This window comes from Nothobranchius furzeri, chromosome 17 (assembly GCF_043380555.1).
Source record: "Nothobranchius furzeri strain GRZ-AD chromosome 17, NfurGRZ-RIMD1, whole genome shotgun sequence".
NCBI lineage: Eukaryota > Metazoa > Chordata > Actinopteri > Cyprinodontiformes > Nothobranchiidae > Nothobranchius > Nothobranchius furzeri.
The window spans coordinates 21812009-21837857 of record NC_091757.1 but is presented as its reverse complement, the minus strand read 5'-3'; the positions used below and the strand labels follow the sequence as shown (position 1 = coordinate 21837857).

General features: G+C 42.2%; 2 protein-coding genes across 5 annotated transcripts in view; both read right to left on the bottom strand.

Annotated features, from left to right (window-relative positions):
- Positions 1-7964, bottom strand: part of loxl2b (lysyl oxidase-like 2b) — a 159384-nt gene extending 151420 nt beyond the window's left edge. Inside the window, exons 1-2 of one of the 3 annotated variants that reach the window (XM_054738183.2) lie at positions 7832-7964; positions 520-590 (exon numbers count right to left, since the gene is read on the bottom strand). In XM_054738183.2, the coding sequence (XP_054594158.1) occupies positions 520-588 (69 nt within the window). In that variant the 5' untranslated portion in view covers positions 589-590; positions 7832-7964. Of the gene's footprint in view, positions 1-519; positions 708-7831 lie in introns of those variants that run through there. The other 2 variants (XM_054738186.2, XM_054738182.2) reach the window with 2 other exon arrangements.
- A 3943-nt stretch (positions 7965-11907) lies between these two features.
- zfr (zinc finger RNA binding protein) overlaps positions 11908-25849 on the bottom strand; it is a 127921-nt gene continuing 113979 nt past the window's right edge. Inside the window, exons 18-20 of one of the 2 annotated variants that reach the window (XM_054738181.2) lie at positions 22497-22608; positions 22081-22178; positions 11908-12339 (exon numbers count right to left, since the gene is read on the bottom strand). In XM_054738181.2, coding sequence (XP_054594156.1) covers positions 12157-12339; positions 22081-22178; positions 22497-22608 — 393 coding nt within the window. In that variant the 3' untranslated portion in view covers positions 11908-12156. Of the gene's footprint in view, positions 12340-22080; positions 22179-22496; positions 22609-25849 lie in introns of those variants that run through there. The other variant, XR_011517048.1, reaches the window with a different exon arrangement.

The following is a 25849-nucleotide window of genomic DNA, read 5'->3' as shown; positions in this document are numbered from 1 at the left end:
TATGATTCACAATTATTATTAATATAATGTGTAAATTATTCATTACCAATTTGAGTGTATAAAAACATATTAAATATGTTTTTTCCCTTAAAAGTGTTTAAACAGTTGTTGCATTTCAACACAAAAAATAAATGGAAAAAATAAGATAAATCTAATGAAAAGTGTACATCTTTGACATTAAGCTTAAAAAAATCTGTTGACGATGATGATACTGTTCATTTTTCAGAGCTTTTTAATGTGAAAATATACATTGCAATAGATAAGTTTACAATAAAGTTAAATGATAAAAGTTTTGAAGTTACACTTCTACTTCTACTACTACTAGTAGTAATAATAATCATGATGATAATAGTAATAATAATAATAATAAATAATAATAATTATAATAATACGGATAAATTGTGTCTGAGGAGTCAGTTATGTGGAGGAGATGAGTTTGTAAAAGTTAGTTTTGAGTATGTTTGTGAAGGAGGAGGTGAGTCTGAGCTTAATGCAGGGGTGTCACATGTTCCAACTTACGTTTTGACTTTGAAAGAAGTCTCTTATATCCACTTTCGTTTCTTGACATGCTGCCTCCTGGCTGTGCATAACTACCAAAGAATCACAAATGAACACTTATTCAAATGTTATATAATGGAAGCTGAGCTGAGCTCTGATATTACACAGCGTCTAGTTGACGATGTGACTCAGTACCGGTGTTCCCTAGCGGCTCCAAACTAGCAAAACAACGTGAGCACGTTCTGACTGTTTACAACTTGAGTGACAGCAGCAACAGCCAATAATACGTTAGCAAGTATCAGCAGAGCCAATAGATTAGCTTTTGGGCGGGTCTAATAGTAAAGCGGTTTCCGTTTCGGTCCTAGTGCTCAACCAAATCCATTTAATGGAGCGTAACATTGTTTTTGGACGGAAAAAAGTGCAGGGGACCAAAACTGCCTTTTGAAAAAGTGGGGGGGACATGTCCCACCCGTCCCCCCCCAAAATTACGTCCCAGTGTCCATGAATTTTAAAGATGAATTTTGATACCAAGAACGCGCTTATTTTCAAATGGGGATTTTAGGTTTTGTGTGTAAATAAGACCAGGACTACAAATGCACTTCACAAGAGTCATGTCTTCAAACCAAACACGGAGAAAACTGAGGGGTAATGGTTGTAAGTTCAGCAAACTTCCCACAGGAGGAAAGAACCACAGTAAATCTGGTCATGTGGTAAGTAGAAGCTATGCTAGGGGAGAGGAGCTTATGTAGTGACGTCACATATGAGACGTACCGATGTCTGATTTGTAATCATGCTAATTATGAACTTTTACAAGCTGATAAATCTCTAAGTACATGACTGGCGTGGTCGAACCCCCCATTATTACTGTTCATTTAAATTGCAGTGCAACATATGTGTGACCCAGAGTCTAAGGCAAAGCGGATTAGAAAATAGTGTTTTTAGCCCCGTTGACTTGTATTATTTTTTTCGTTCTTCCGGGGACCCATGAGCTGACCGGAAAGGGAGGAGACTTAGGCTCCCTATATGTCAGGTGGGGTCTTGGACTCCTCCCCTCTCCTGGAACTTCTTGTGCTACTACACATCTTCACCTACCCTCCCCCTGCCACACTTGGTGTGGAGTGTGGTTCCGTGGTCTGCCTGAGTGTTCGCGGCTCCCGGGTCAGGGGGTTTAAGATTTTTGGCGTCTGTCTGATTGATCCCGGTGGGATCTGAGTACCTAGGCTTTGTTGGGTCCCCGGCGGGGCTGGTCGCTGGGACAGCTCCTGGATCTCTTGGACTTGGAGCTCCCTCCATCTCCTACAGATCTTTGGGGGGAGATATGTGGCCCCTCCCGCTCTCTATTGGACGCTCCTATAGAGAAACCTTACATATACAAGCGCGTATGTACACACAGGTGCTCACGTGGTGCTCTCATAAGTATAGACTTGGGCATTTTCAAGATATGTCTTAAGGCTGTGGTTGGCACTAAATGCACTGGGATTTATTATTGTGTTATTGTTCAGTAAAACAATGTTGATTTTCTCATCAGGTTGACGCAGTGATAGCTTGCTCCTGTTGTATTGTTGTGTGTTGTTTGTCTCTTTCTGCAGGCCTAGAAGCAGACGCTTGTTCATCATTGATTGTTTTCTTTTGTGAACCCACCTCTTCCTTTCTCTTTCACCTCTATCTCTGTGTCTGGCCGGAATTATAAAGCATTCAAAAACAATAATAATAAAGTTTTAAGTATCAGGCGTGACCTTAAAAGCAGACGCTTTGATGCTCCACCTGAGAGTAAATCTGTAAGGCTTGTCACCAGCATTCAGACATGAATTCTGTTTGCTTCACAGCCAGACAGGACACAGGGGGAGTAAATACATTTCTGTCAACGGTTCAACCTATAGAAGATGTTTTCTAATCCTCTTTGCCTTACGCCTTCAATCACACATATGATGTACTTTGTTTGTTTGGACTATGTCTATTATGTACATTGAGTTTTGTTAGCTTGTGAAAACCCATCAAATTTACTACAAATCAGAAGTGGCAAATACAGTAGACTGATTTGGCGAAACTAAATGAAGTCAGGCTGCTGCCATTATTGCAGCGGCCGATTCCAGTAAGGTAACCATAGGCACTGTGGAAGAAGTGGGCTTTGACAAAAAGAAGCAACAAGTGGAAGTTGTTTCTTAAGTGACCATGTCTAGAAAGGCTGGGAGGACATATGTAGTCATCGGCTCTTCTACGTACAGCAGAAAACTGTTTAATGCAGTATATGATGTTTGGTCGAGTGTAAAACACAATGGGCCGTACTGAATACAGTCATAGCGGTAAAATGAAGCCCCTGCTTTGTTTCCCTGTGTTGCCCAACATTTTGATATTTAGTTGAAATAAAATGTTTGTTTTTTTCTGAGCATAACTGCCTTTCTTTCTTTTATGAATTTGAGTAGGACATGGAATGAATTACTGCAGTATTTGGGTGTATTCTGAGCTGATCCACTTTCCCTAGCCACTTTCAGTTTTAAAACAAATAAACATTCAATACAATTACATTTGAATTAATTTTTAATATTTATTTCAAACAAGCAGACCAGTGACCCACTAATATTTAAACAATGCAATTAAGCGATTTCACTTAAATTAGAAACATTTCACCTGTTTAGGCTGAACGCACATTCCCTCTGATCCACGTCAACCTGAACTGGTCACCTGCTTGTTGGTATTAATTTGATTTACCTTCATCAGTTACTGGAGGCCACTGTCTACCAAAATCAATCCAGTTATTCATCATTATGTTACTGAGGCTGGTCTGTTAAGAATGAGCACAATGATTGAATCACTTAAGGATGCCTTAGTTCATTTATTATTGGTCAGACCATGGCGGTTATGTGGCACAATCGTGTCCTTTTGACAAAAGATTAAACAATGGTGGTATAAAGGGGGTATGGGGTGGTCTCTGTGCTGCTGTGAATGTCCGTTGATCTTGGAAATAATGTGCTTTTTATTGTGATCAAAGCCACGCTTATTAGGTTGTTTTGACCAGTCTGTCCTCCACAGTCCCCAGGCACTCTCTGGTGGTCTGACTTCCAGCTCTAATGGAGAAAAGCTCTAGGAGCACTGCATTGCTCCAGTTTGCCATCTCAGCTGATTCTGTTCACCAAAGCCAAACTTTCAGCCCGCATTTATTTTTATTTCACTTCTTGCTATTTGAGGAGAATAAGAATAATCCTAAATTTCTTTTCAGTACAGTTGCCTAACTTACACAGAATCATAGCGGAGCCATCTATTCCCTAAGCCCTGAGCAGCAACGACTTTATGGGATTTTTCACGAGTAAAATTAATTCTATTAGACACAAAATCATTAGCATCCTCCCTAATGCGATTTCTTCTTCCTCAGTAAATGAGGCAGCATCAGAGGTGACTGTAGAACCTCATCTGTGTTTGAACCGTTTTGATCCAGTTGAGCTTTCAGAGTTATCAAAAATATTAGCTTCATCTAAACCTTCAACTTGCATTTTGGATCCAATCCCAACCAAATTATTTAAAGATGCATTTCCTGTGGCTACTGCCTCCATTCTAGAAATAATCAATCTATCCTTAGTAAATGGATATGTACCACAGGATTTTAAGGTTGCTGTAATCAAACCTTTTTGAAACCTTCTCTGGATCCAGATGACCCAATGACTTATAGATCAATATCTAACCTTCCATTTTTATCCAAAGTCCTGGAGAAAATAGTGGCCATCCAAGTATGTCACCATTTAAACACTAATGCTCTGTTTGAGGAATTTCAGTCTGGTTTTAGAGAGTATCACAGCACTGAAACTGCATTAGTGAGAGTTACAAATGATATTCTCATGGCCTCGGATAAGAATCTTGTGTCTGTTCTAGTCTTGTTAGATCTCAGTGCTGCCTTTGACACAGTTGATCACAATGTTCTTTTAGAAAGACTTGAACATGTTGTAGGGATCAAAGGAACAGCACTAGGCTGGTTTAAATCCTACCTGCCTGAAACATTTCATTTTGTAAACGTACATGACAAATCTTCTTCATACTCCAGGGTTACTTGTGGAGTACCACAGGGTTCAGTGCCTGAACCAATTCTTTTTACTATACATTTGCTTCCAATTGGTGAATGTGATGGACAGCATGGGATAAACTTCCACTGTTATGCTGACGACACTCAGTTATATCTATCCATTAACACTGATGAACCTAATCAGTTAGGTAGATTACTGTCATGGTCTGTGTCTGCATCTGTGTCTTCCTTCATTTGTCTCCTGATGTTTCTCCATCCCTCTCTGGAATCCCTTCTGCATCTCATAGCGCCCTCATGTGTCTTTTATCTGCGTCTCAGATAAGTGTCTTATGTTGTTACCATTTTTAATCATTCCTCCCAAGTCAGCTCCAGCCTCTTTGTCCCCAGCTCACTGTATGTGTGTGTGAGTGTATGTTTGTGTGTGTGTGTGTGTGTGTGTGTGTGTGTGTGTGTGTGTGTGTGTGTGTGTGTGTGTGTGTGTGTGTGTGTGTGTGTGTGTGTGTGTGTGTGTGTGTGTGTGTGTAAGTGTGTGCCAGCTCTTTCTTCTCCATCCCCAGTGAGTCATGGTGAATGGCTGCTTATACTGAGCCAGGATTCTCTGGAGGTTTCTTCCTGTTAAAAGGGAGTTTTCCTCTCCACTTACGCTGCATGCTTGCTTATGGGCCATTCCCATCTGTACCGGGTCGGCCCGTGCCGGGTAGCCCCAGTCGGCCCCAGCCTGGCCCGGTTGATTCCACACATCCTTGCCTTAAGCCCTTGTGGGCTAATTCCACCCACCAATCAGAGGCTTGCTCTAATGGAAGGTGTGAACTTGCTGTCAACTTAAAGTTGCGCTTATTTTTCCACTAAGTTTTCTTTCATAAATCCCAAAGTTTGCATGGAAAGTTGCTTACGCAGTTTTCTGACCCTGTTTTGTGCGTAAGCAAGCTTGATAAACGAGGCTCCTGGTGGACGATACAAAACTACAAACAGGAGTGGTTTCACAGTTTTGCAATCTGGATTAGGAAAACTAAGAATAAGATGTTCAAAAAAATTGTAACTATTAATTAGTGAGGGATTGATTAATAGGTCTGAATGAAAAATGGTTGCTACTCCTCCTCCTCTCCCTGTACTTCGAGCAATATGATTTAAATAATTAAAAGGAGTCGACTCGTTTAAGCTAACATAGTCCTCTTGCTGCAGCCAGGATTCTGTGAGAGAGAGCAAAGAAATCTGATTATCACAAATCAACTCATTAACTAACAAAGTCTTAGAGAAAATGTTCAACAACCCACATTTAATTTTTCTAGTTTTCTGCTCAGTTGAATTTGTTCTAATATTTATGAGATTTCCATGATTTACTTTATTAAGCCTGATATTTAATCTGTGTGATTTGGCCGTGGGCAGGACACTGTCTCTATGGGGCAGTGGGTGGGTAACAGTACAGAAGCTGCAGAGGGGTGTGTTAAACTACGACTCTGCTTCCTGGTCTGGACCGAGTTGTTGTGGAGGACTAATGTAGCATCATGAAGGAACTGTTTTCCTTTCTCCTCAGGAAGAACTTATCTCCTTGAGATATTGCTCAAGGCCTTTGATGCCCCTGCATCTAAACTGTTTTAACTAGCTATTTGCCTCCCCCTACAGCTCAAGAGAAGAAAGTCGACCAAGAACTCTTTTCTCTATTAAATAATAATCAAATAAGTCCAAATAATCATGTAAAGCTCAATATAAAATCAATCTGTGAAATGACAATATTAATTACTTGATATTATAATCCTATGATAGTATTTTAATAAGTAATATAACTTTTAAACTACACACTAGACTGATCACACATAATGTTAAGATCACAACACATTCCTTTGTCTCTCCAATCAGAGCTTTCCTTTCTGACGCGTGGCGTGATCTGTGCGGTGTTTTTTGTTGTCCAATTCTGATTCAACCATAATTCAAAACATCTGAATTATAAAATTAATTTCCACGTCATCCTTAACTCAGTTCAAATGTTCTAGGGTTGCGAGCCGGTCACTCGTAACTTTTTAACCACAAAGAACCTTGACCAGCTGGATTATAAAACCTGTTGCAAGCTCCACCTGAAGCAACGCTCCTTCAGAGTAAAAGCTGAACTCACTGACCCTTCAGGGTCCCGCTGACGCTGTCAAACACCTGCCGCTTACCTGGGGGCAATCCAAGACTAGTCTGTCGTACCGTACGCTGTTTCATCGGCTCCGGTACCAAAGGGGGGTCCGAGGACCTGGCATTCTGGATCTACAACGGAGGTCTCCGTCAAGGGTATGTAGCGTGGCAAGATAGCGTCTGAATGTGGTTTTTTGAAACTCCGACTATAGTTTAGAGCAAAAACATTCACTCCCACTCAGAACTAATGCTTCTCTGGAAACGAGAGTTCTGTTAACAACGTTCCACATTACACCCTCCATTTTGCCTCATTCACCACCTAGATCCATTCATCACAAAGTGTTTAGAGTTAGTTGGCCTTGTTTTAAATTGTTTAGAAATAAATCTTCTTAAACTTCTAAACTTGCCTCTCTTTTGACTCTGGGTTATTACAAAGTGTTACCTAATCCCTGCAATAAAAAGTTCCAATTAGGGTTGTCACGGTATGAAAATTTAACCTCACGGTTATTGTGACCAAAATTATCACGGTTTGCGGTATTATCGCGGTATTTTTTAAACGGTGTTGCATATGTTCAGAAAGCATTGATAGTCCTGTTCTACACAAACTGAAATAGTTTTGAAAAGGTTTAATATTGTTTATTAAACCTAAAATAACACAAATCCTTAGCAAAAGTGCAACTTTTCACAAGTAAAGGAACAAATAGCTTCTTTTTCTGGAACATGTTACGGTAGTCAGTGCAGGTTTAAATTATACAAATCCAAACATTCAAAACATAAACAACAAATCAAAGAAACACCACTTGTTTTCTCATATACTTGTTTTCTTCATTATCAAAATGAAAATCTAAAACTCCAGTCCACACTTGACTTGAGCACTGTACAAGTCAACCTTAAAAAATATGTATTTAAAATAAATAGCCACTTTAAACAAATGACTAAAATAACTACTACACTATGTAATCAAATCCAAATGTTCAAGTATAAATGGCATTGAATAAGTAAACAAATCAATGACAAGGAACTAATTGTATATTTCTCTTCATCATCAACAAATAAGATGCTTCATCCAGCAACAGGGTGTCCGTGACACGGTTTAAATGCTGGCAGAGGACGCTGCGGCTGCAGTATATGGTGACTCGTTGCATTCTCCCTCAACCAAAAGTCCTCACGTCATGCATTTAAGCTAAAATGCTAATGTTAACTTACCTTGCACTGGCTGTGGAGACGTGGGTGATGGTCACGCAGATGTGCCATTAGATTCGAAGTGTTGCTGCCTTCTGCAGACACTTGTTTCCTGCACGTTCTGCAAACGGGATAGCCGTCTTCTATTAACTGTCCCTCAGCATTTTTCAGAAATCCAAAATATGCCCATACTTCCGATTTAGTCTTCTTTGAGGGCTGATGGATGTCCTGGGCGCTGCCGTCTCCTCCTTCCGCCATTATTTCAGCTTCAAAATTTTGGTGCCGTTGCAAAATAAAAAGTGCGTGTGCGTGCCGCGGGAACTTCAGCTGAAGCGACGGTGGCTGGTAAGGGTCATCGCGCCGAAACCGTGGCCACGGTAAACCCACCGAGATAATTTAGTTTTTTTAAAACTGGACGGTTATTTTTATTGTCAACTTTTTTACCGGGGTTTACCGCTATACCGGTTACCGTGACAACCCTAGTTCCGATCTTCTGTTTAAAGGTAGTATTCAAAGATACATTAAATTGATTCCATATTTTCTATGGAATCTCACCTTTGATGGTTTCCTACGTAAGATGTAACTATTGATCAACTACACTAATGAATGAAACCTATCTTTGTGTCGTCACTGACTCCTCCACCATATTTAAATTCTAATGTCTGTGGTTACCAGTTAACTTTAGAGTTCATTTTAGAATCCTGATTTTAACTTTCAATGCTCTACATGGTCAGGCTCCTCCCTATATTACTGAACTATTAAGCCTTATGCTCCAACTAGAGCCCTCAGGTCCACCCACCAGAACCTTCTAGAAGTTCCAAAGACCAGACATAAAAGTCGACGTGATCGCTCCTTCCAGACTGTTGCACCTCGACTTTGGAATGATCTTCCATTATCCTTATGTAGTATTGACAGTCTGGACACTTTTAAAAAACAGCTGAAGACCCTTTTTTTTAAAGCTGCCTTTACCTAAACATTTTATTTTCTTATTTTAAGTCAAATTTGTAATCTTTCATCTGTTAATGAAATTTTATAATTGCATGCCTATTTTTCCTGATGTTAATCTATTTCTGTTTGGAGATCATTATGATTTTAAGACTTTATTTTGTTTTTATATATTTGAAGCATTTTGTGATTCTATGTCTGTGATAAGTGCTATTGAAATAAAATTTACTTACTTAAATATTGTGTAAAGTAGCTTTCAAGATCTTCAATAGTCCATTCTGTTAAGGAAAGAAAATCTACTGAATGATGCACTGATCTGCCTTAATAAATTGTTTACAGTATTGTGGCAGACCACCAGGGGGCTCCACTCACACCCAGAGACAGGATGTGATTTATGTGGGAGGAGACTTGTTTGTGTTTTTTGTGTGTTGCAAACCATTGTGCAGATTCGCTCTGAGTTATTAAAGGATGTGAGCAGAACTACCTTCCTCCACATTGATGACTCTGTGAATAGACATGTCTGCAAATGAAGAGTCAGCTACTCCGGCGCCGCTGGTCACAACCAGACCCACACCAGCACTACGGTTTTCTTCTGCCATTGTTGCTCCCCAGACTTTTGGCAGCACGATCCTCAGTCTTGGTTTGCTCATATCGAAGCACAGTTTGCCCTGCGTTGGATTTCTGCTGACGTCATGAAATAACAACACATGGTCGCTTCAATGGATCCTTTCTCCACCTCAAGGGCCATGAGCTCGATTGGAATCCTCCGGCTAAGGAAAAATACACAACTGTGAAGCAGCTGCTGGAAAGACGTTTCTCCCAAGGATCCTCTTGGCTACAGGGAACTTCACAACTCAGGAAGTGGTACCAGTTTCCCCCAAGACTGAACCTGCAGGCTTCTCTGTCTGGACCAGCCAATGCTTCCAGGGTGGCCGGGAAAACCAGCCGTGGATGCCGGGAGGCTAGTCTTGTTCTTGGAGATGGGCTTCTGCGGCCATTTTACAGCGCACTCAAGCAGAAGAAGGCCAATGACAACGTGGAGTGGGACCCGGTCCTCCTGCAGGCTTTCAGAGAGGCCAAGGCTGCATTAGCAACCACTGCCATGTTGGCCCACATCTGCCCAGCTAGGGCTGACTACTGACGCCTCGGGGGTGGTGGTGGGAGCGATGTTGGATCAACAACTCTCTGGCACTTGCTTGCTTTTTCAGCCGCTCGTTACGTGATGCTAAACATAAATATAGCGCTTTCAACAGGGAGCTGCTTGCGCTCTATTTTGCCGTATGCCATTTTTGTTAATTTTCTTGAATGCTGCTAGTTTAATGGGTACGTTGATCACAGACCTTTGGTTCATGATGTCCAAAACATCAGAACCATGGTCTGCGCCTCAGCATCTCATTACAACAGACATTCAGCACGTGGCTGACAAGGTCAAAGTTGTTGCTGTCTTTCATGCATGTCGATCACTCCAAATTTTGTGGGCATCAACTTTTCAGCTATGGAGGTTGGGTTGTGCACAGATGCTGACATCCAGGCACTCTAAACTACACCAACGGGTTTGAAGCTAGGCGAGACCCAGTTGCAAGAGGGCCAGCCCGCCTTTATCAGCAATTTCACCTTAGGCCAGCCCTGTCCCGACATCATGGGGGCGCTCCCATGTTTTGGACTTCCTGCATTCACTGTCCCACCCATGGGGAGGTGAGTGGGCCGCAGCATTCATACCGTGACAATGCGCAAAGGTCCACAAACTAAGAGCCCGCTGGAACCTTTCCCATTCCTGGCCATCATTTTGATCATGTACATGTAGACCTAGTGGGCCCCCTTCCGATCTTGGTCAAGCAGACCACATGTTGGCCGGAAGTAGCCCCCCTGCTGTCTCAAAGGTGGCCCAAACTTTCATGTTGGCCTGGGTTGCTCGTTTTGGCCCACCTTCGGACATCACCCCAGACAGAGGTCCACCTCTGCATCACCCACAGTCTAACAGGTCGTGCAAGCGATTCCACCGGTCCCCGAAGCCTGCGCCCCGGGCCGCCCTGTCGGATACTAACTGGGCTGACCACCTGCCGTGTCCTCCTAGTCCTCTGTTCTGGGGTTAGGGAAGACCTTGGTGCATCCCCGGCTGAACTAGTCTTTGGCCAACCAGTATACGTGCCAGGAGTTTTTTTCTTGAGTCCCCAGTTATAACACTGGCTCAGGGTAGAATGGGGGGGGGGGGGGGTTGTTTCACTCAATCGGCTCTAAGAGCTTCATCGTTCACGACCTGACACATCACTAGTGTGGCTGTCAGAGATCCCTACACTGCTGTGCTTCAGTCAACCACATTGTAGTAACACACCACTTTACAAGCTCAGTAATGGAATTGCAACGATGGGAAAGGTAATTAGAATACTTCATTACCTTAAAAAAACAGTGTAAGTAACACTGTTTAACTTAAAGGCTGTTAGTCCCAACACCGATGGTACTCCGGGGTCTATGATTATTCATTTCCCTTTGACTGTGTGGATGAGATACTCGTAAATAAATGACCAAATAAATAACGGTTTACATAAAGAATCACGGAGGAACATAACAGCGTTTGAAGATGTGTTTATTCTGCCACCAGAACTGGAGCAGAACGAGTACAACAAACATTCAAAAGAAGACCAGGGCAGTTACATAATTAGCCCCCCCCCACTACTGAAATAAAAAGGCCAATGGTGACTTAAACTAGGGACATAAATGAAACTAACAGTGGGAGTAGGTGAGCAGGTCCACTCATTTCACTAGAAAGCTAAGACTCTAACATTTAGAACATTTGTCTAGTTATAGATATACTCTCAAGTATGTATGTTTAATAAAGACAAAACCAAGTTTTAGGGCACACAACTACACAACTGATGCAGATATATTAATAGCTGTACTCCTCTCAGGTTGAGTGTTGGTTAAGCATAGAAATGTTAAGCACCACAGCATCAGACATCACTGGCATTGAGAAGAATTATTCACGTTCAGTTCCCAACAGTAACAACAACAGCAGAGAAGTCTGGATGCAGCTGTACAGATGAATGAAGGCATTGATGCTTTATACCAGGAATACATTGTAATACACACGCTATTCTCACTCTATGTCACTTTGAAGTCCTAAAGCTTAAAAACAGAAACAGAAAAGTCCAGAGGGGGCAGCAGCAGCTGTGATGGAAGAGCCATTGTTCTTCTGAGCGAGAAGCCCATCGTGTCCAGATGGGTTAATCATGCACAAGCTTCAGGAGAACTACAACTTAAAGAACACAGATCATTTGGGTGTCTAGGCTGCAAACACGCTTCGTAGCTTCAAAAAAAACAAAACAAAAAAAAAAACGCACACATGAAGTAGGCATACGTAAAGTACATTTCTCTCTGAAGAATTTTTTAAATAACAAAGAAAAAGCTTAAAACCCATCATAATCCTTCTTGTCTTTTTTGCCTTCTCCCTCAAAGCTGTCTGTTCCATCGCTGTTGTCACGGCGACGTTTGCGGCTGTTGCGGATGTTGAAGCGGGAGTTCGTCTGTGGCAGTGGGTCCATCCCAAGAACTTTATGGATCTGACGGAAGGCCAGCAGCCTCAGAGCAAACTGCACAAACAATAAAACCAATACAGTCACAAGAGAGAAGGGAGACGGCGTACAAATAAAAATACTAACCAGGAACTTGACTTCACATCCCAGTATCAGGATTACTGGCTAGGGAATGTCTGGACAATGTCAGCATGTCACCCATACAATGTGCCAGAATCGTCGAAAAAGGCTGGACAATGTCAAAGTCCAGGACCATCATTTATCAAACGTTCATAGAAACGGTCCTATATTCCTTCCTACAAATGAAATTTAGAATGAACAGAATAGAATGTGTATAAACAATCAAAAAACCTTCTCTCTGAAACATGTGATGGCCCCTCGTACGCACGTTCCTCCGCAATCGTCTGATGATAAATCCCACCTGTGCGTACCCAGGTGCTCGTGTCCGTTCACCATCATTTACATACAGAAACGCCCTCAAGTAACCATATTTGGTCATGCTACGACCTCAGCACGTGAGAACATTCCCTGGGTTTTCCCCGAAAAACAAAAATGTTTATGAGATTGAGACTCTGGCTGCTGAAGTGCAAAAGAACCAAAGAAGTTGCCGAGGTTATAAACGCGGTCAGGGCAGAGGAGAGGTCTCTGTCAGAAATAAATATATAACTGAATCTGATCATTTGTAGAGTAACGGGTTGTCTTTTAACATTTAAGAAGTCGTTCTGTTTGATGTTAGTTTTATTTGTAAATGTTGTCGGAGAGTGCAGCCTCTTCTGAGCTGTCGGTCAGTCTGGTTACCATGGCAATGCATATACGATTGGGGGCAGAGATGGTTCTGGGGGGTTCTCGTAGTTGTAAAATAGAATATGACTTGGTATTGGATGTAGGCGCATATCTGTCGCTCCACAGTGGGTCCCAAATCCCAGCACAGCTCCAGACGGATCAGTGCGCTCACGGAAACGCGTTTACTCCCTAACCCCGCTCTGACAAAGCCTTAATAAGAAGAAACGATCTGTTATGTAGCGCATCTCAAGCAAAACTAAGAGGCAGTAAAGGACAAAAATATAATTAAATTTAATTAAAAATTATATTTATGAATTAAAAAGGATTAAAAACATCATAAAATGGGAAGAGTTACACTTGTGATTACAAAAACACAAAATCCATTCTACAACGTCAGATTCCCGTCGAGTGTTTTAGCACCAATAATGTTACATAGCTGTTTTTCCACTGAACTTATTACTTATTGGGTGAAATAATTTGTGGATGAGGAACATGTGTGGACCACTCAGACCTTTAGTGTTGCGGTTGCTCCGTTCTACCACTAGATGCTGTTCCTACGCATGGTCTGACGTTTTCTTATATTTAGGAGAGTTTTCACACACAGGTACAACATGATGAATAAATGAGGCCCCAGGTTGTTGTCAATGTCATGCCCATCTTTTGTCCAGGCATTTCTTACAAAGGACAGATAGGGTGAAGTTATAGTCCTTGACCACTAGATGTCAGTGTAAGACCACAAGTCAATTGTCAGACATGTTTTCCCTTGATTCCCTAACCTTAACCCATATAAGTGCAATATAGCCACAGGGTTAGCAATAGCGGTCGACCGATTCATCGGGCCGATATTTAGCATTCTTTCATCATCGGCCGATAAGCCTCTTTAGTAGAGCAGATTTAAAGTCAGGCACCTCTGCGGGCAGCCCACTAATGCTGGAAGCCGGTGAAGGACCCCGATCCAAAACACTGGAAGTATTTACCTCTGAGTAAAAGGTAAGACTTCTCTTTGGTGTTTCAAACCCTACAGCTGTGTGTTTAGTGTGAATTAAAAATAAAACATTAAATAAAAGTTAGCTGAGTGAAAGCAAAAACGAGCTGTAAGAACCGCCGCTAACAGGCAGCATGATGCTAATGCTAGGCTAGCTTGTAGTTAGCTTTAAAGACCGTCTGAAACTCTCAGCTGCTTTTAGCTGAACCCTTTGATGCATAACGGTCACTACAGTGGACAGATACTTAAAATTGTTATGTATTTATTTTTGCTATTAAGCACGGCTGTTGAAGACTTTATTGCATTTGAACCCTCCATTTGTACTTCAGTAAATCAAGCCAACATATTTCATGTTCAGATTGCACACTGTCCACTGAGGTGGACATGTAATAAATTATTTGTAAATTACATTTTACAAAAAAAATATGTAAATATGAAATTTGTTTCATTCACACCCATAGGCGTCATTTTAACCGGGGACGCCGGGGACATGTCCCCGGCAAAATTCGTGATTGGCAGCTGTGTCCCCCCCACTTTCAAAAAAGCCTGCTGATGAGGATTTTTGTTTTACCAGCTCAGATCTTATACCAGGGGGTCGGTAACCTGTTCCCATCAAAGAGCCATTATTACCCGTTTCCCACGGTAAAGAAAACACCGCAGCAGCCGCAGCGTTGCGGGTGGGGCCTACCCTCAGACAGCAGAGCGCTGCTCACAACAGGTGACAGCAGCCGGGGGCATCGCACCCGTGGGGGATTCAACACCCACACTTTTCCAGCTGTTTTGCTCACCTCCACACCAGTCTGGTTTCTTTACGTCGCACTCACTCTGTTTGCCTCATCTCCTTCTTCACCTCCCAGCCGATGTCGGGTTTCCAGGAGAGCAGGAGAGCGAGGGACGGAAGAGCTCGACTGAATTCATAATTTTACACCTTGAATTTAGCTGTACAAAGTCTGAGTTTGATAAAGTGAAGAACAACCATTTGCAGAGGTTTATAACTGGCGCGGCGCCAGGTTTTCATTTTTGGGTGGGCCACGGTAATTCTGGACGGACCTTAATAAGCAGAGACTTAAGTGAAGCAGGCAGGTCGCACTAGAAAATTTAGTTTAAAAAGACGTCATAAATGTGTTCCCCCATCATTTTTATTTATAAAATATGAAGTAAAAACTCACAATTTAATTTTCATTCATTTGTCATTAATATGTAGTCTACACCCGTGCGTTAAGTGGACCATCTTCCAGTAAAAGCAAAGCATCCAGCCCACCTCTCCAAATGCGTAAAATGTGCATCAGCCGCTAGTTAGGCGCGCCGCGCGCACCATCAGCTACATCAGCCCAGGCAAGAGCAGAGCAAACAGAGAAAGAATAGAGGATAATTGTGTCTGGATGTGGATGGAGATTACATTTTACATCAGCCTGATCATCATTTAAACACGTAAACCATCACCTGTCTTCTAGTCCACGCTATCAGCATTATTTTAATTGGTGTGTGTGTGTGTGTGTGTGTGTGTGTGTTTTCCACTTCAAACACTGGGCTAACCAACCAGACCAGCGTGTCCAGTAACATATTCATGTTACAATTAAACTTGATTAACCCCAGAGCCACGCGCACTGCACTGTACTGACTGTAAATGAGGGGAAACGATTTAATCGGATCCTTTTCTTTTCAACATGGTTTAATGTAAAGTTTCATTCAGTACAAACTTTAGTTACACCAATCTAACGAGACAGAGCCTAGATTTGTATTCTGAACAGTTTAAACATGTTTAAAACGGAGACGTGCGTGACGCGTCTAAAATTCGCACCTGCTCCGCTATTATGGAAATTAAACTAACAAGATGAATAACATGAAATTATTTTAGGCACAGACAACATCCCCCACACTTTTGAAAAGCTTGCAACGCGCCTGGTCGCTCATGTACGTCTTAATTATCTTTCATTAGACGATAATCAATAAAACAATTTATATAAAATGGATCCAGAAGTTGTAGCCCGTCTCTGCCTTCAATTTTTGGTATTTTTCACCCTGTTGATGGTTTTACTGAGCAGGTGCCACTTTTGTCCTATGTTTCTTTTTAAAACATGTTTAGACTGTTCAGAATACAAATCCAGGCTCTGTCACGTTTGATTGGTGTAATTAAACTTTGTAGGTGGGGAAGGTCAGAAAGCAGCTCAGAAGCGCCGATACGATTACGCACAAGCGTGACGCGTCAACCCGGTCTCACAGTAAGACCGGGTTGGAACTGTTCAGGTTTACGCAGACAATCTTTACATTTAGAATTAGCTTACAGATGTAAAATTAATGCAGTAAAATATAAAGCTTTTTATTTAAATATCCATTCATTATTTCACAAGCACAGAGAGCCGCATCAGATGGATGGAAGAGCCGCATGCGGTTCCAGAGCCGCCGACCCCTGTGCTAGCCTACTTTATTGTCCCCAGCAATTCTGAAAACAAACTGACGCCCTTGTTCACACCTAAAGATGAATACAATTTTTTTTTTAAATCATGGTTGAAGATTTCATAATTCATGCATCAAAGGGTTAACATGTTAGCTCCAGTTTTATAGATGACATTATTTTCCTGTGTGGGAGTCAGAGAAATTCACTCTGTGTGTTAGAGAGGAGTCCTGCAGCGTCTGCACCCCCACCTGGTGGGAGGAGCTTAAGAACGTCACACGCTTCTCCAGTTCTTACGTGGATGACACGGTGAACAGAAACACAGAAAAAGATCTGTATAAAAACGCAGCTCTTGTTTTTCTGTTTAGCGTGTAATCTGTGGTCAGAAACAGCACAGACGTGTTCTGAGTAAAGACTAGATTTATTTAGTACGTAAAATCTAACATCAGCAGTCAGTAACACTAGTGAATAGTTAGGGTTATTAATAGATGAGTGTTTCTCTAATAGTTCTCATATAGACTGTAATGTGCTGAGTTCTCCTCTGCTCTTTCTGCTACAGACTCAACTGAAGATGGATGCTCTACACAAACTTGGAACCCAGGTTCAGGAGGCTGATTACTGGGTAAACCGCTGGCCAAGTCCCCCCTGGAGCTAGGGTTGAACGATTATAGTCTGAGAAATAATCCAGGTTTCACGATTATTTTTACATGAATTGATTCCACATCTGTATTAACACATAAATCACACACATTCTATAAGTTACTGATAAAGTACATGATTACATTCTATAAAGGTTTTGAACACCAGAAATATCTGTTGTTCCTTTTCAGGGATTTTGCTTAGAAAAATTCACTCTGCTACTGATTTGCAATGTTGATGTTTTACCTCCACAAATAACACAAGCCTGGAGGAGCCCTGCTGTGTGGTAGAGTTGCTAATGCTAATAGTTAGCTTCCACTAGCCAATACGTTCTCTGCTGTTTCCTGGATGCTAAACCAACAGCCTTCCCCGCTGCGAGGCGACATGAATGTTAAGTGACAGTGTGACAGATTTGTCGGGCTTTTCTAATCCTAGTTTCACCGTCTGTTTTCTATGAGAAGCTGATGCAGGAGATAGGTGTAGGAGACTATTTTCATGTTCAGCCTGCATTAAACACTCAGTGACCCGTTAGAATCAGAAATAATCATTAAAAACTGGTTTTTAAGTGAACCACACCTTTCACTCATTCACTGCCAATGACGACTTAAGTCATCATTTGCATTTTTCCTACTGTGTGGGCATCGGAACGAGCCCCCGCACTGTGAGAATAAACATCTTAGCTTTGAAGCCGATCTTCATCTGCATACGTCACACGTCACGTGATCAGGAAGCAGAACATCCATGTGTGAGGAGATCGTTTTGGGCCGTTCCTGTAAACAAAAAGTGAGGCGCGAACCGGAAAAGCTTCTGCCGATCACAATTCAACAACTGATTATGAAAGAATGGATAACGCTCAAAACGTGCGTACTCTTCCTGATGTAAGAGGTGAGTCTCCTCTTTGTTTTGGTTGTTTTGGCGTCGACATCATCCTGGCGCGCAACGTTCTGTGACTCTTAAAACAGTAAAAACGATGAGAAACGCTGGCGGCGAAGGGCTTTACCGATCAGGAAACGGCTGGCAGCGAATGAGTTAATTATGTTTGCCTGACGGCCTTTTTGAGTTTCTGTAAAAAGACAAAAAGCTTTAACTGACAGCTGGTTAGGTTAGCGCTGAAGGATGGAGACACCTTCATGAATCAAGATGCTAACTTCCTACTGCCAGAGTCACGAACAAGAGTACCAGAATGACAAGGTATTTGAACGGCCGGACTAAGGGCTTTAACACAGGGGTGGTGGGTTGCTGTGCTCGGCGTTGGGCGGGGGAGCCTGCTCATCAGCACCCCAGCAGAAAAGGTCGAACTCTGGTAACTGGTAATGGTTGTACCCCATGTGCAGCAGTACCGGGACCAGAGTGAATAGGGTGTGTATGGGGAGCATGAGTGGGTGTCCGGCGTGCATTTTTGTAAGTCATTGGTTGTATGTGTATGTGTGAGCATGAGGGAGAGAGTGTGTGACTGTGTCTGTGTATGACTGTATATGTCAGGTGGGGCCTTTGACTCCTCCCCTCCCCTAGGACTTCTTTTGATGCTATACATCTTTGTCTCCCCTCCCCCTGCCACACCTGGTGTGAGGGGTTGTGCCTTGGTCTGCCTGAGTGTTCGTGGCTCCCGGGTCAGGGGGTTTAAGATTTTTGGCGTCTGCCTGGTCAATCCCGGTGGCTGCCTGGTGGGATCTGGGTCCCTGGGCTCTGCTGGGTTCCCGGCGGGGGTGGTCGCCCCTGGGTCCCGGGTTGCTGGGTTCCGAGCTCAGCCGGCTGGGGGGTGGGAGGCTGCGGACGAGCCTGTGGGCTTGCCGATGATATCTCCCGGGACTCTGCCGGCTGCTGGTTGTACCCTTCCGGGGCGATCCTCTGTGCCCCTCAAGGGGGGCAGGGACATTTCTGGTTACAGTCTCCCCGGGGTCCCTGTGCTCTGGGACAGCTCCTGGATCTCTTGGACTTGGAGCTCCCTCCGTCTCCTGCACATCTTTAGGGGGCAGATCTGTGGCCCCTCACACTCTCTATTGGACGCTCCTATAGAAAAACCTTACATAAACAAGCGCGTGTACACACACAGGTGCTCACATGGCGCTCTCATAAGAATGGACTTGGGCACGTTCAACATGTCTTAAGGCTGTCGTTGCCACTAAATGCACTGTGATTTATTATCGTTTGATTGTTCAGTAAAATAATGTTGATTTTATATTTCATCATCAGGTTGACGCAGTGATAGCTTGATCTTGTTGTATTGTTGTGTGTCCCTTTTCTGCAGATCTAGAAGCAGACTCTTGTTCATCATTGATTGTTTATTTTTGTGGAAACCCCCGAGAGGGAACTTACAAGTGCAGTGTGTCTGCCATATCTACTGGAACCAAACAATTTAAATCTTTAAAAACCAGTAAAAGAACCTTAAACTGAATCCTAAAAGAAACAGGTAGCCAATGTAGAGCTGCCAATATGGGCATAGCATGGTCCAACTTTCGTTTGCCCTCCGAAAATCTCCCAGCAGCTTTTTGGACAAGTTGCAAATGGGCTAAGGCACTCCAAACAGGATGGAGTTGCAATAGTCCAGACATGAAGTTATGAGTTTCAAGATGGCGTCTGGACAAAAAAGGTTTAACCTTGGCCAAGCGTCTTAAATGGTAAAAGGAGGAAGCTACCACCCAATTTATGTGACCCCTAAAACAGAAGTCTGTCTAGCTTTACTCCCAAATTAACAACGTAGTCCTTCTAGTGGGGTGCTACTTCATCACAATCCTCCCATGGAGGTGGAATAATATTTATTTAACTTTAAATATAAGGCAAACTCAAAACATACAAAAAAAGATCGTCATGCCTAGAGCTGAAACAACTTATCGATTTAATCGATTATTACAGTAGTTAACAACTTTTTTAGTCATCGATTAGTTGTTTAATAATCACATTTTACCGCATAAAGTCTATTTTTACCACAATCTGACATCGGTTACAATCTGTTCAATTTGCCGCCAGTGTGTGGCAGTAATGAGCCACTGATCTACCAGTGGAGCCGTTGAAGAAGAAACGAGCCAATAAGTGCCCTCGGTTTTCATGACATAACACGTTACTGACGCGCATCTTGCTGTGAGAGATGGCGGAACAAGAAGAAATACGGAAGAAAAATAGAAGCGACAAAACTGAAGAGAAACCCCGGACAAAAACCTCACGAGTATGGGAGCACTTCACTCTAGATGCCATGAAAAGACGAGTGACCTGCAAAATATGCAAAAACCATCTAGCATGGCACGGAAGCACGACGTCCCTAAGTGAACATTTGAGACGAAAACATGTGGGGGCTGATGCAGCAGAGGAAGCGCCACAGCCCGGTAAGTAACAGAAAATAAACAAGCTAAATATACTACACGCAGATCAAATTTGGGACTTAGTGTTTTAGCTGAGTTCGTTATAGTGGATGTCAAACATGTTTTTTTGCTGCGTCAGTCTACGGTGTTCTACTTCTGATTGACTAGATGCAATCGTGAATCTCCTCCGTGTTGTGTATCATGTGCTTGCCAAATTTAGCACGTCTGTTTATAAGAATGTTCTCGTTAAGAGAAAAACGGCACAAACCCATAACTATGTTCCTCATTCAAAGAAGGACAACTCCGCGGTGAAAAATATACAGACGAGCTGTGTCCAGGTGAATATAACGCGGCATAGTTGTACGCTTTCAATTTTTAAATACAGGAGAAATTCAGAAAAAGTCATTTATTTACTATTAAAAGGCTGTTTTACTGTCTAACGCTGTAAAACGCCTCACAACACATTTTTATCATGTTTCTTAAACAGTATTACACAAAATAAACATTTTTCACATTTCTCTAGCTAATTTAAACACTCCCGACTCAAAGTAAAAACCTCATGAGCTTCTTACTTAGAGCTTTTTAATAGTAAAAAAAAATTTGAGTTTTTTTCTGAATATCTCCTGTTGCGGGCTATTTTGTAGAACGTAACCCTCAAAATAAATGATCACTGTATATTGTTAATTAGTTCAAATAATATAATATTGATTTAGTGTTGTAGTGTGTGTGCTGCTTTTTTTTATATGTGTACTTATTTCAGTCCATTTGTGTTTCTTGTGCAGAAAAAAACAAGCAACGATGGACAACTACATGGGGAACAAGACACTCACCCCCCAGCAATGCATACCACTTACAAACTCTATTCTAAACATGCTGGTAAAAGACATGAGGCCACTATCCATGGTGGAAGGAGCAGGCTTCCAGCTAATGCTAAAAAATTATTCTGGACTGATATTTTGCACTGTTTAGCTCATTTTACACCGCTGACTGTGTTCATGTGCAATAAAATAGATTGCAGTCAACTGCACAATTCTCCTATGTTTTTTTTTCTTAACTGAAATGCATTCATCACTTGTATAGGTTAAATAGCGAAACAATAACAAACGATTAATCGAAAAAATATTCGACAGATTAATCGATTATGAAAATAATCGTTTGTTGCAGCTCTAGTCACGCCATTCCGCATACACTGTGCAATGACCAAACTCTGATATCGCTCATGCTACACAGTCGCTAGTTGGCTAACAGTTTGCCTTTTCTAGACATGCAGTTCAAGCATTCCAGGAGGGGGCATTGCTGCTAAAAACAAGAGGTAAAAAAAAAAAAATATATATATATATATATATATATATATAAGAAGAAATCCTAAAAACAACCTTTAAAAGTCATTGTTAATGTTCAATAAACTTGTGTTAAAAACATTAATTAAATATCTTGTTAAATAATTATATCAGTTTCAACCAGAATAACGTGATTATCATTTTTGCCATAAATGAGCATCTTTAGATCCGAGCATGTTTTCTACTAAACATGAATCAGTGACTTGACTTCCATGAAAGTCTGTGTAAAACATATTTTCCTGTTTTTATGTTTGTAAAAGGGTTCAAAACCGCTATGCTAGGAAGCACGTACAAAAAAGTTATTTACTGGTTAAAGAAAAGCTGTAAATAGAAAAATAAAAAAAGTCAAGAAGCTTGTACCTGAGCACTTGAGGTTATGTCCTCTCTCTGCTGCTCTTCCATGGGCAACAGAGTATCCACAATTTTCTTCTCACAAGGATCTGCCAGTCCTGGTCCACCTGTAACAGAGAAATGGCTCATGTTGAGTTTGAAGCTCTGAAGGAGACCTCCAGGGCAGAACTGTTGTTCATGCGGACTGCTTGTTTTTCAGTTTTGGAGGTTTGAAGGTCTGCAGTGTTAAAGCACCACATTAAAACACAAACCTAGTTGTGAAGACATGAATTATAATTATTCAATAAAACATTAATTATGTTACTGCTGTGATATTCCACACAACACAACTGCATTAAATGTTCTGCAGAACAAGGTTGAACTGGAAATAAACACCTCATTCACACTGTTAATGAGACAGAGAGCCCATCAATACGTTTTCTTACCAGGAAGTAAAATCCCAGAGGAAATACATTCAAAGACACGTCTGAGGGCATCACCAGGGCTGAGGGGAGCAGAGGCACTGCTGATGGCCTTCTCAACCAGGAGCTCCATGGCCTTCATAAAAGGAACATCAACATTCATTCAGGGTCGTGGAACAGACTTTGATTACAAGAACTCTCTTCAACTTGTAGATCATGCTTGACCCTCTGACAGTATTAAACTAATACTTGTTTGGTTGTTTTTAATACCTGCAGCCAAGTTCCCTCAACATCCTGGGAAGGTAACTGGCCTGGATTTGTATAGCGCCTTCTTAGGGTTCTAGAGGCCCCTCCCCGAGGCCCTTCACAATACAATCAGCCATTCACTCATTCACACACACATTCACACACTGGTGGGGATGAGCTACAATGTAGCCACAGCTGCCCTGGGGCGCACTGACAGAAGACGGGCGCCACCAATCCCTCCGACCACCACCAGCAGGCAAGGTGGGTTAAGCGTCTTAATCAAATCAAACTTTATTTGCCCAAGGACCAGACAGCTGCATTCTCTGGTGGGAGCCGGGATTGAACCTGCAACCTTCCAATTGCTGGACAACCTGCTTTACCTGCTGAGGTATTTACCACCTACCGCTGTCCCTCGGAGACGGTATGCTGTCACTAATACGCAGCTGTTCCTACAGTTTATCTGCACATTCTGTGGGGCACCGAAGCATTTAGTCAGCTACCACCAGTGCAAGTTCTCCCACTGAAAAAGATGAGAGGTCTGTAATTTTCATCATAGGTATTCCTCAGCTGAGAGGCAAAAAGATTAAAAGAAAGGTCCAGAAGATCACCGTCAGAGTTTTAAACTAATTATTAGAAAATTATGGTGGAAAATAAGTATTAAGTCTCCTACAAACAACTAATATTTCTTTCTCTCACAGACCTGTAACACCTGCTGTAAGAGGCCCTTCTGTTCCCCACTCGTTACCTGTATTAATGGCACCTGTTGGTCATCAGGGTTAGGGTCGGTCACACTCTAAACTCCGTTACGGTTCAAGACCAAAGAGCTGTCAAAGGACACCAGAAACCCCCTTGGGGTCACATGATCACAAGAATGGTTAGCAAACATCTTAGAACTACACGGGGGGACCTAGTGAATGACCTGCGGAGAGCTGGGACTTAAGTTACAAAGGCTACCATCAGTAACAGGGACTCTTAACCCTGCAGTGCCAGACGTGTCTCCCTGCTTAAGTCAGTACATGTGCAGACCCGTCTGAAGTTTGATAGAGAGCCTTTGGATGACCCAAAAGAGGGTCGGGACAATGCCATATGGTCAGATTAAAGCAAAAGAGAACTTTTTGGCACAAACCCTACTTGTTGTGTTTAGAGGAGAAAGAATGCTAAGTGGAATCCAAAGAACACTATACCTACTAGGGATGTCCCGTTCCGATATTGATATCGGAAGTAATTCAGTATCAGCCCAAAATCCGTGCATCGAGTTATATCGGATGGCATCAAAAATCTCCGATATAAGCAGTCCGTTAAGGATCACATTTTTGCAACCGATGGTAACAAAAAAATGGTCATTTTTCATCATATTGTTTTTGGCTCTTGTTCTCCAATTGAGTAATATCACTTGATCAAGCCTTTCATACATTCCACACTACGGAACAGGATCAAGTGTGCTGATATCGTATCAGATTGATCTCGGTATCGGTCAACACTGAAGGCTGCAATATCTGTATCATAGCAGAAGTGAACAAGTTATATCGGGACATCCCTAATATCTAATGCAAAGCATGGGGGTGGAAACATCATGCTTTGGGTCTGTTTCTCTGCAAATGGAGGACTTTTGTTATTGACCCAATACTTATTTTCCACCATAATTTGCAAATAAATTCTTTAAAAATCCAGACAGTGATAGTTGAGGTATACCTATGATGGAGTTTACAGAACTTACAAATTGGTGGCTGATGAAATACTTTTTGCCCAACTGTAACCAGTCAGTGTCGGGATTGTAGTCAAGTCACCATCTCTAAAGTCCAAGTCACACTCAAGTCTCTAGAGGACAAGCACCTTCATACACTGGCAATCTTCTCAGTCTCATAACACAGCAAGTACCTGAGTAGCAGTTATCAGAGCCTAGTGGTTGTGCAGCGCACCAGGCTAAAGACCTAAGCTTACAGATCATTTGCAGCAGCACTCACGGGGGTGTAATCTTTGCTCAACACAAAAATAGCATGTGGTGATTAGCAAATAGTGTGAGGATACCTGTATGCTCCACAGAAGCACAACTCAGCACAAAAATGGTGATGTTTGACTATCTGCTCGGTTTGTTGGCTTTCTGTCAGACTCTGAACCAGGAAATGACTACAGGCAGCAAGGCAGCAGGCAGTGCTCGGAGAAGCCGCTTACTCTGCATCCTAGCCAAACAGCGGTCGCACTGGCCTGACTCAGCAGATTAGGCCTTCAAGAAAGCAGGGACAAAAAATTGTGAATATGTAGAAAACAGGAAAGTAGAATAAAAAGGGTGGCCAGGTCGCGCTGCACTAATCCGAGTTACTCTGAGTAGTGCTGTTCGGTTTTTCCCTCTCACTTTCATTCTACTCTTCAGGCCCCGCTTTGCCGTGGTTACAAGGGCTGAGCTTTTGATTGGTTAGGGGCAAAGTCACTGGTTGCCCCAGAGCTTCTGGCTGCTGCCTCGCTGCCTGCAGCCATTTACTGATTTAGAGTCCGACTAAAAAGCCATAAAACTGAGTAAACTGTACAACAATTCCAAACAGTTTTTGAGAGAACAGGCCTCCTCCCAAACATACCTGTTTTCTGGTCAGTACCTAAAATGTCTTGTATTGTACGATGTCATTTATCATTAAGGTGAAATGCTCAATAGACTGGTTTGAGGCCATAGAGCCCAGCCCTATGTTAGCCCTGTCATTAGATGTTTAAGCCTTTCATGGTGGAGAAGAAGAATTGTTTAACCAACTATTAAAACAGATTTGCCTTTGAGAGAACGCATCTTTAAGTTTTCACAGGGTGAAACGTTGAAGGACACCTGTGAAGGCTTTAGTCACACATAGAAGTCAAAGTGAGAATTGGGAACAACCCCACACTGGGTTTTCTCCAACAAGCAGCAACAGCACAATCACACAGGATCTAACAGGCCTCATGTAGAGCCAGGTCTGAGCTACGGGACATGAGATGATGTGGTGAACCCTGCACTGCCTGGATACGTAATGACTTGTTTTAGGTGAAGAAGAAAAAAAAGGAGTTAGACAAGAATAACAAAATCAAATGTTTCACTTCCTGGCCACTTTATTAGGTACACCTGTTAACATAAACAGTTGATCGCAGTTCAGGGGACCCAAATGTTGAAT